Source organism: Cupressus sempervirens, chromosome 8 (assembly GCF_028749045.1).
Source record: "Cupressus sempervirens isolate cs-2001-9-10 chromosome 8, ASM2874904v1, whole genome shotgun sequence".
In the NCBI taxonomy this organism is placed as follows: Eukaryota; Viridiplantae; Streptophyta; class Pinopsida; order Cupressales; family Cupressaceae; genus Cupressus; species Cupressus sempervirens.
The window spans coordinates 589,702,068-589,713,630 of NC_143125.1; the positions used below are offsets into that span (position 1 = coordinate 589,702,068).

An 11,563-nucleotide genomic window follows, 5' to 3' on the forward strand; every position below is an offset into this window, starting at 1 on the left:
GTCATTTGAAATTGACTAAGGAGATGTGTCCAAAGACACAAGAAGAGGAGGATAAGATATCCAAGGTACCTAATGCTTTAGTTGTAGGGAGCTTGATGTATGCCATGGTATGTACTAGGCCAAATATTGCACATGTAGTGAGAGTTGTTAGCAAGTATATGATTCATCCTGGGATTGAACATTGGAATGCAGTCAAATGGATCATTCTTAGATATTTGATAGGAATTTCCAATAAGTTTACATTTTGGGGGATTTAGTACTGATTTATAAGGCTATGTTGACTCAGATTTGGCAGGGGATCTAGATACCAAGTGGAGTGCAACATGATATGTATTTACTATTGGTGGGACTGTAGTGAGTTGGATTTATCAATTGTGGAAGATTAATGCTTTATCCACTATAGAGGCAGAGTATGTTATTTCTATAGAGGTAGCCAAGGAGACGATATGGCTTCAATTCTTCATGGAAGAGTTGGGGCACCCTCTGATGCCCAACTATTTGTTTACAGATAGCCATAGTATCATTCATCTTGCAAAGAATTCTTCTCTATATTCAAAGACAAAACACATATAGTTGTGATACCATTTCATTCACAATTTTGGATGATGGACAGTTAAAGTTGGAAAAGATACATACATATGATAATCTAGTAGATATGTTTACAAAGACAATTCTATGGTAGAATTTGAACTCCTCTTCAAATTTGATTGGTCTTCTAGATTTAACGAAAAAAAAGAACAACAATGTCCGAGTGATATTACATTCTAGTGGGAGCTACAGGTTTAATAGTGCTATGATCAGTTTCCAAGGGACTACAGATTGTAATAAGGTTGTAATCACTGGATAATAACAATGTTGGACTCGTTGTTTGGTGGATGTAGCCCAAGGATTAGGTGAACCACGTTAAATCTTTGTGTCTTGTGTTCTCTTTTGTGCAATTTATTATTTTCTAATATTGGTTATATTTGCATGTAATTATTATTTATGTATCATGAATCCTAACGCTTACCTATAAGCGTCAACTCCAAAGCTAAAATAGAAGAATCCAATAGAGGTTCAGGATTAAAAATCAAGAACTCTCCATTATAGTAGCCCACTTTGACAGGTTCAACCGATATTGAAAGATTTTTGTTCACACTAGCCCTAAATAGTTTCCCTAATATTTTTGTTCCCACTTGAATGCCTATGTCACAGGGTGTTGAAACCCCACAATCAAAGACTCCTTGGGTCCCCCTTTTCTAGAATTGGGAACAACACTTGAAGGAAGTGGGACCGCCTCCTCAAACCCTCCAGTTGGAGACACCACATCACTATTTTTCAACATAGAAATAGATAAACCTCCCAAAGATTCTAGGCAACAAAACATTGTTAGGAATAAAGCCTGCAACAAGGCAAGAAGCCCATGTTGTTCCCTCCAATTTCCAACATCCTACACACCACTGCTATTTTCCCCACTCAGTAAATTCAAATTCGAACTAACATCGCCATCCCGCCCTTCCATCGACCCCTCTAAGCTTGCCATCCCCTTCAAGGATTGATTTTTTATTAATGTTAGTTTAATATTAAATTATATGTATTTTAGTAATAAATCTATATTTTTAATAATTTAAAACATTTAAACTTAAAAATCTATATTCAAGTTGTATTAATTTCAATAAGAATAAAAAAAATTAGTGTACAATCATGCCTCAAATTAGCTTTCTTTCCTATTATTCATATAACAAGCCAACTTTTTCAACTTTAAATATCATTTATATAATAGAATCAATAAACAACCAAATGTTTAAGGATTATGTTTTTATTGTTCTATTTTATTTTTTCTTGATTTATATATTAGATTATTTATGTTCATATATTTTTTTTTAACTTTATTTAACATTTCCTAAGACTTGAACCTTCTATCATTTTTATTAGTTTTTGTCATTGGGTTAGGATCTTCTTATCGTTTTTTATCAATATAAAAAATAACAAAATGAATTATACGCAAACACCAACTATTAATATAAGAATAAGAAACTCACACATCAATTAGTTAAAACTTTTGTAATAACCTAATTCACTCAATGCTACTCTTATATACAACTCATTCTCCCATGACTCTATATTTCTTTTATCAAGGTGATTTCAAGTTCACATTGTTAGATAGGTCATTGTACTTTGTCTTCAAGGTAAGTTATTTTCCACTCCACTTGCATTCTACATTTTATTACATAAAATGGCCTAATTACAATAAAGGAAATATAAGTATGAGTAAATAGATTATTTTATAGTTCACAATATCAAGTGATCTCCCTATATTCCATTTTTTGTTCAATATGAAAATAACCAAATAAGTTATGAATTGAAAATCCCAACTACTATCACATCTCTTAGTGAAACTTTTCCTAATAAGCTTATTCACTCAATGCTACTCTTGTATACAACCCATCCTCACATCATTCCATATTCCTCTTATCATAGTTAAAGGGCATTCTACGCTTGAAGTATGTTTATTTTCTCTTCAATTTTATGTTTTGTATTTGTTCATACAATATGAACTCTTCTATATACTCTATACAAGACAAGCAAGATTGAACTTGTAACCTAAACACAGTTTTTCCATGGAACTCTATTCAACCAGATATGTAGTTTAAAACTGGTTGTTGTAGTATGTGTTATGACAAGTTGAGGAGGAAATAATGGTGGCCCGTGAAAGATCTGACAATAAGGGAAAAACTGTGGTGGAAAAGTGGTAAGAATGAATGTATTCATGGTTGTATAACGTGATACATTGCAAGTTGATGAACTTTTATTATGATAATGTGGGCCATTTCCTACTGCTGGCGTTGCAGAAACAGCAGGGTGAAGGAAAAATGCAAAATGCATTATAAAGTATTCATGAGAAGAGAGAAGTGGTCGGCCCGGGCATATGCATTATGGATTAGATTGAGATTTGTGTAGTTGGTATCTGTGAAAACAATGAAAAAATAATTCATTCCACCCAAAAAGAAATGTGTATATTATTTCCTTTTTAAAAGATATGTTACGGTAGTGGAAGTAAAAGGCAGCTGTTACAAATGTATGGTATCCTGACTAAAGTCTAATTTATTGTTTTTTTCTTCTTTATAGCAAGGTTTGTGCATGGTGGGGGAGGTTGAGACAATTTGGTACTAACATAGTTGGCTTGCACTACTGTACTGTACTTTCTTTCTCATGGCGTACATAAAAGATAGATCAAAATATATGTTGGATATACAATCTTGAGACCTTCTATTCCAAATATGGCAAAGGAAATGTGGGCATGATTCCAAGATCTAGTGTGTTTGGTAAAGTTTGGTAAATTGAACATCCACATCTTTAGTCAACAAAATTCTAATATCAATGTTTGATTTTATCATTTTTCTATTTAAGTTTGTATTCATATTTATCAATGACTAGTTCTGTGAAATATGTAGTGTGTAATTTATAGAAATGATTAATGTAGTGTGTAATTTATAGAAATGATTATTCAGCTCAAGACTTATACTATGATGTGTGAATGAATTTTATATATTGGTGCATTCTTTAAGTTGGAATTTGTATAGTGAAATGACTATTTAATTTCTAGATTCATTATTTATAATAGGTTCAATCTTTTTATAATATTCTACAATGATTCATTAATTACAAATATCTTTTGATACAACGGATATTAGATTGAACAAAAGAAAAATGCAAGAAGAATTATTGATTCTTAAATTCTTGAAGTATTTCATTTAAGATTCATAGATGATTGAACTAGTTCAACTTTATTGCATATCAATTGAAATTCATTAACACATAGAGACGTTACACTTGCATTAATATAAAATAACCTTACAAAATTAGTTGCGGAACTCATGAGAACTTGGTAATTTTAATCCTTGAAATTCCTTTTGGATAAAGTAGATTTATAGGTAGTGGTAATTAATTTACTAGTATGTTTCATTCGTTGGAAAGTAGTATAACTATGAAGGTTAGTAGATTGTAAAGATTGCCCTCTATTTATATAGTAATATCCCTTCTTGTCTCATTTTAGTAATTGAAAAGGGGTGCAACCATGGAGTGTAGTAGTGGTTTCCTTCTACTCTATGTTAATCTCCATAAAATTATTAAACAATGAAATTTTCACTCTCGAAAACATTTTTCAAATCTTTAATGTTCCAAATATTCTCATCAATATTCTTTTGTGCTAGTGTTAGAAGGTTCACTCATGTCCTAGAAGAATTGTTATGTTTGTTAAAGATGACAATTCTTCTATTCATTTTATATATTATGAGTTTATATAACTAAAATTCACTATCATGACCATGGTCCTATTGTTATTCCCTTTTTTTGAAAAATCTTACCCTTGAAATCATCTTATTATTCATATTTTTTTCACTAAATATTTTATAAATTAATCCATCATTTCTCAAGACACTTTCTTACTTCATGAGACACAAGTAGAGCAATATTTCTTCCATATTTATCTACAAATAATAATTTTACTTGACTAATCTTTTGAACTTTAGGTCCTAATTTTTTATATCCTTCCACTTTATCCCTAGATTACTTTCTTTTCTTTTCTAGTAACATATACTCCATAAGAATAGTTTTTCCTTCCACTCTGATGTATCCTAAAGAATGTAGCACATGTTCTTCATCTACTAAATAAAATTCATTCATAAGTGTTTTCATCCATTACCTCTAAAGAAGTGAAGGTTTGATAGCTTAATAATTTTATTTTATTAGCTTGTCATTGTAGTATTTATTTGTTTAAGGAAGTTGGACTTTGTCTCTAGCTCATTAACAAACACACAGGTTCAAACATTAAAGGTTACAAATTCAATCTCTATTTGATAAACTAATCAAATGACAACAGATCATACTTGAACAACTATAATATGAAATATAAAACTTATACATAAATCTAAAAATGAAATTGTCTTAATTAATATGAAATAATCATAAATTTATCCTTCTTACCAAAGCCAAAAATCATCCTACATGACTTGCTTTAACACTATTTTATAAGAATTTATAATAATAATAAAAAAAAAAATAGCATTGTTATTTCCTTTCAAGAATGCAAGAATCAAGTGTAGAACCCTCTAGAAACTACAATGTATCAGATGTACTTTATAATGTAATCAGTAGCATTAACAAAACACATCCTTTGATGTCATATAAGATAAAGATGTAAACTAAAACTTAAATGTCTTTGTATTTTATACTAAAATTTCTTGCCAAAGCTAAATCCGAATCCAATAACAACAAACATAAAATAAATTATAACTTAGAATTATTTATTAATAAAATCTATACAAAAAAAACTATAATATGAATTTATAAAAGTACATATTTTTATCCTTTTTAATCATAACCACTTAATAAAATAAAAAATTAAATACATAAGTTATATTCATCTACATAATAATTTGTATCATAATAATGAGCATTACAATCAAATAATATATATTATCCAAAAATATTCTTTTAAGTCAAACTAGTACACTATTATATTTAGATCTTATAAAACTATTCAAACACACAAACTAAAGAAATGGAAAAGAATAAATTATATAAAACATATTAAGTTCATACATAAAACCTGGAAGTCATATGTAAACAACATTTACATTAGTGCGCATGGCATTAAAATATATAAAAGCTTTCTTTTAAAACAAGGAAATAAATATTATTTAATCATTAAGAAAAATAAAAAATATTAAAATATATATTTATTCAATCAATCTTTCTCAAATAGAACTTAAATATTATACCAATGGTAACTTTAAAATTTTATTATCTAATTAATAAAGAACATTATTTAAACATAAGATTTTAGTAATTCAATTTCTTTTATTAAGTTTTTATATGCAAATAAAGATTCATTTCACAATTTGATATAAATCATATTTTTGTTTATTTGAAAGTTCTAGATAAGTTTAGATGTGTTTATCAAATTGTTACAAAAATAAAAGTCATAGGCTAAACCTCTCTAGCCAAGAGTCAAGGACTGAGAGGCCACATGAACTCACTTAAAGTGGAATTTGAACCACATCCCTTTAGACTTAAGGGGTCTCAAACTCAATAAGATGTGATCCCTTTCAGCCCATTCAAAACAGTTGAAGTTCATCAACAAACCAAAGATGCATTGATTAGTGGAATAAATAAATATTAAACATAAAACTTGTTTTTTATTTGTGGAATAATGGCATAAAGACAATGAAATTAGAAAGTTCATGGAATAGTGACTTGTAATTTTTTTTATTTTTCATTTTTGTTTGTTTAAAGGTTTTATACAATCTTGTATTCATTCAACAAATTGATACAAAGACTCATTTTTTGTTAGTTTGAAATAGATCAAGATTCATTTAACAATTTAATATGAACACAAGTCATAGGTTAAACCTCTTTGATTACGAATGCAACTATCCTCCCTACAAACTATACAATTGACCAATTTTTAAAAAATCGAAAACATCATGGATTTTTTCAAAAATTTCAACATTTGATCTTCATGATCTACATAGTTTGTAGTCGAAAACAACATAAATTGGAGGGGGGGGGGGGAAGTACGTTTTTGTGAATCCAAAAAAAGAAAAAAGAAAAAAAGGCTGACTTTGTTTTCTCTTCAGTGCATTTTGTGTAGATATTAGCCCGTCCCTTTGATTACTAGTCAAGAATTGAGGAGTCAACCATTTTATTTCACTCGTTTGAGACAATGGATCTAGACTTTATCTAGTAAACATCTTTGACAACTAGTCAAGGATTGAGGGGTCTTCATTCAATTGAACTCGTGTGAGACATTGAGCTAGGCCTCATCCTTTTAAGAACACGGAGCTTTGAATTCAAAAAGACTCGATCCATATGAACTCATTCATAAACATTCAACTTCATCAAAAGTTCAAAACCCCGTTAATTTGAGAAATAAATATTTATTAAATATAAAACGTTGATAATTAAAACAAATATTTTGATTGGCGAAATAATGAATTTAGACAAGGAAATTAGAAAATTGGTGGAATAATGGCATTGTGATTGGCCTCTTGTAAATTGCTTTCGGCAAAAGGATAACAACAATAGTGACTTTGAGGAATAAAAATAATAATATGACGCGTTGCTTAACAAAGGAATGAGAATCGTTGGATGATTAGGCAATTTGGTATTCTAAAAGCAAGCATGATGTACGACATTAGAATATTCTACGTACTACATTTCTGTTCCATACCCAACAACAACAACAACAAAGGGGTAAAAGGAACAAGATGAAAGTTTCCGTTTATCCCAGCGACATAGACAAAAAAAACAATTCTCCTGAAATCTTAGCGTCGACAAAAAGAAGTCTGTTCAATGCAAGCAATCCCGGCGACAACAAAAAATCTCCTCTCTTTTTCTACATTTCTACCGACAGATCCGTTAAATATATAAATAAACACAAATCAAACCAGAAATCTCAAAAATCATAACCTCATTCAGTGCTTCAGATTTTCATGTTAAGATCACATGTATGGCTACCGATCGAATCAGTAATTGGAATTATTAAAAGCTCTTGGAGATTTATTTTGAAAATCAAAGTCGTTTTCGTTAATATCTTATGTTTTTAGATCTTTGATTGTGCATAAATTTTAGAACTAATGTTTCGGATTACATTCTGTGAATCATCCTCATGACAAAAGATTCTTAAGTCAATGTTTCGAATTTCATTATGATTTACATACTCTCTAAATTATTTGATAGGATTACATATTCGACTACAAATCCAACAGAATTAAAAATCAAAAAGTTTAATGCAGAGAAAGATAGAAAGCGAAGTTGAGGAAGCATAATTAACTTCCCAAATCCTGCAGCTCCGTCAAATTTGAAAAATTCAAAAGTTCTTTACTTTAATTGTATATATATTTTTATGTTGATTGTGTACAGATTTTTAAATCAATATTCCGGATTACACTCTGTGAATCATCATCCAGACAAAAGATTTTTAAGTCAATCTTCCAAATCATACTCTTTGATTACATACTTGAGATTATATGTATGAGTATAACTATTAAAATTATAGAGAAAGATAGAAAGCGAAGTTAAGGAAACAGAGTTAACTCTCCAAATTTCCTTAGAAAGCAAAGTTAAGGAAACAGTGTCAACTTTCCAAATTTCAGTAACTCGTAACTCACCAAATTTGAAAAATCAAAATTTCCTTAAGTTTTGGATCTTGATTGTGTACAGATTTTTAAGCCAATATTTCGAATTACACCCTGTGAGTCATCATCCAGACAAAAGATTTTTAAGTCAATCTTCCAAATCATACTCTTTGATTACATACTTGAGATTATATGTATGAGTATAACTATTAAAATTATAGAGAAAGATAGAAAGCGAAGTTAAGGAAACAGAGTTGACTCCCCAAATTTCCTTAGAAAGCAAAGTTAAGGAAACAGTGTCAACTTTCCAAATTTCCGTAACTCGTAACTCACCAAATTTGAAAAATCAAAATTTCCTTAAGTTTTAGATCTTGATTGTGTACAGATTTTTAAGCCAATATTTCGAATTACACTCTGTGAGTCATCATCCAGACAAAAGATTTTTAAGTCAATCTTCCAAATCATACTCTTTGATTACATACTTGAGATTATATGTATGAGTATAACTATTAAAATTATAGAGAAAGATAGAAAGCGAAGTTAAGGAAACAGAGCTAACTCCCCAAATTTTCTTAGAAAGCAAAGTTAAGGAAACAGTGTCAACTTTCCAAATTTCAGTAACTCGTAACTCACCAAATTTGAAAAATCAAAATTTCCTTAAGTTTTGGATCTTGATTGTGTACAGATTTTTAAGCCAATATTTCGAATTACAGTCATCATCCAGACAAAAGATTTTTAAGTCAATCTTCCAAATCATACTCTTTGATTACATACTTGAAATTATATGTATGGGTATAACTATTAAAATTATAGAGAAAGATAGAGAGCGAAGTTAAGGAAACAGAGTTGACTCCCCAAATTTCCTTAGAAAGCAAAGTTAGGGAAATAGTGTCAACTTTCCAAATTTCCGTAACTCTTAACTCACCAAATTTGAAAAATCAAAATTTCCTTAAGTTTTAGATCTTGATTGTGTACAGATTTTTAAACCAATATTTCAAATTACACTCTGTGAATCATCACCCGGAAAAATAAAAATATAGTCAATGTTTGGAACAGGAATCACATTATGATTTACATGCTTGAGATTACATGTATGGCTACAAATCAAGCAAAGTCAGGAGAGTTAAACTGTTAAAATTACAAAGAAACAAATCAAGGAAACAGAATCAACTCTCCATATCTCTGTGATTCCGCCAAATTCACCCCGAACAATCTCACTTCCTTCTTCTTCTTCTCCTCCTCCTTCAGCTGTGTCTTCTTCTCCAAGACACAACCCTGCGGAGCGACGAACCCGCCGTTGAAATGTTTCCCGGCGGGGGTCGAGAAATAGAGCGAGGGGATAGCACCAGCAGCAGGGCTCTGAACCGGGGGGTGCCAGACGGCGGACTCCATGTGACCGCGCGGCCAGTAAATGTGCATCCACTGGGGACTATTATTATAAGCCCCGTAGGCTAGACTCGCAGTTCCTTTCCCAATGTGCTGCGCCGCCCCAGAAGGGCGGCGCCGCCAAGTGATGAAAAGCTGGCGGGCGTCGTTAGCCGCTCGGTGAAAAGAAACAATGTCACCGGCTTCGAGCTTCTTATCCTTAACAAACCGGCTCCAGCCCTTCGTCAACACGTAGCTCTGGCTGCTGTTCCAGTAAGAGTACCGGAAGCGCCAGGATTTTCCCGTACTATCCTCGAAATTCAGCAGCAATCCCTTGTCGTTGGAGCTCACGTCCAACGGGAAATATTTCTCGGCGTGCTGCTTCGGTATCACCAGCCGGTTCAACTTCCCGACGTCGGAGGGCGTCACGGCCTTGTCGAACAGGTGCTCCCGGCTCGAAAAGGCGGCGCCGCCGGCGCAACCTGGCGGTGGCGGCTCCGAGGGACTGCACGCGCCGTCGAATTGCATGGGCTCGTTGGCCGCGCCGCCAATGGTGGTGGTGGTGTGGTGGGTGAGCTCGTCGTCGTAGGTGTGTTTGCGGAGCATGTCGACGACTTGTTCTTTGGAGTGGCGGCTCATGAAGCGGGCCTCTGGATCGGCGTCGGGAAGTGGCCGGAAATTCGTGATGGCGTCGCGTCCCCGGAACTTGAGCGCCGCCCGGTCGTAAGCTCTGGCGGCGTCTTCTTCCCGGTTGAATGTCCCCAGCCATACTCGCTGGTGTTTCTCGTATATCTGCGCCCCCCACCGCCCGTTTGGCTGCGGCACCACTCCTTTGTACTGCGACGACGGCAGCTTCCCCTGATCTAACGTCGTGTACCTCCTCACCTCCTCTCCGCCGTCCGATTCAACGCCCCCCGCCGCCGAAACCACGCTCATCCCGCTCCCCATACGCTCCAGCGCGCCGCCGCCGTCGCCCTTTCTTGACTCGTCACGCCCGTTGGGAGACGTCAATTCTTCCGTCATGGCGCTCCCCACCTCGTCGTCTCCCTGGGATGCCAACTTTCCGCTACTTGACGGAGAGTTCGTCCCTGGACAGCATGCCAAGCTCAGGGATTCCATCCACAGATTGCTCTTACTCTTACTCATCGCTTGAGATTTCATCTGCTAGAACTTGGGTCTTCTTTGAATGCTATATAAAGCAATTGGGCCTCCTAAAATGCAATCTTGGAGGTATATCAAGCAATTGTGCCTTCTAAAAATGCAATCTTGGAGAGAAGAATGAGCACTTGGGTCTTCTAAAGATGAAATCTTGGAGAGAAGAATGAGCAATTGCGCCTCTAAAACTGTGAGTATGTAAAGCAATTGTGCCTTCTAAAAGTGAAATCTTGGATAGAAGAATGAGCAATTGCGCCTTCCAAAACTGTGATCTTGGAGAGCAATTGGGTCTTCTAAAAATGCAATCTTGGAGAGATGAATGAGCAATTGCGCCTTCTAACACTGTGATCTTGGCGCGTATATAAAGCAATTGGGCCTTCTACAAATGCAATCTTGGAGAGTTGATAAGGAATTGGGTCTTCTAAAATGCAATCATAGAGAGAATATGAGCAAAAACTATGATCTTGAAGAGGTTATAAAGCAATTGGGTCTTCTAAGATGCAATCTTGGAGGTAATAATGAGCAATTTGGTCTGCTGAAACTGTGTATATAGAGCAATTGGGTCTTCTAGAAATGAAATCTTGGAGGGAATAATGAGCGATTGAGTCTTGTAAAACTGTGATATAGGAGAGTATATAAAGCAATTTAAGGGGAGTGAAAGTGGGCATTGAGTCCACAAACCTTAGCTGCTGCAATCATGGACCATCATCTGGATCCGATGCCCCAATTATACAAGACAATTATTGAGATGTCTGGATTTTTTTTTGGTGTTGGATTAATCCGTTGGCTTCGATTAGACGTTTTCTACACTGCACGTGTCCCCACACAAGACCGTGTATTTACTCACCGTCGACTTGTCTAAGTCAACTCCTCATACTCTGATTAGAGATTCTAACTACGGTTAATTGTGGATTGAGTTATTG

The 11,563-nt window shown here is 33.9% G+C and overlaps 1 protein-coding gene across 1 annotated transcript; it reads right to left on the minus strand.

Moving 5' to 3' along the window:
- Positions 1-9,098: 9,098 nt before the first annotated feature.
- On the minus strand, positions 9,099-11,203 carry LOC149543812 (AP2/ERF and B3 domain-containing transcription factor ARF14-like). Its single transcript, XM_089796323.1, has one exon. It carries the CDS (start codon positions 10,644-10,646, stop codon positions 9,273-9,275), a length of 1,374 nt encoding a protein of 457 aa, XP_089652449.1. The 5' UTR covers positions 10,647-11,203; the 3' UTR covers positions 9,099-9,272.
- Between the last annotated feature and the right edge of the window lie 360 nt (positions 11,204-11,563).

Coding starts and splice junctions, on each gene's coding strand:
- LOC149543812 (XM_089796323.1), bottom strand. CDS start 10,646: ATGAAATCTCAAGCGATGAGTAAGAGTAAGAGCAATCTGTGGATGGAA.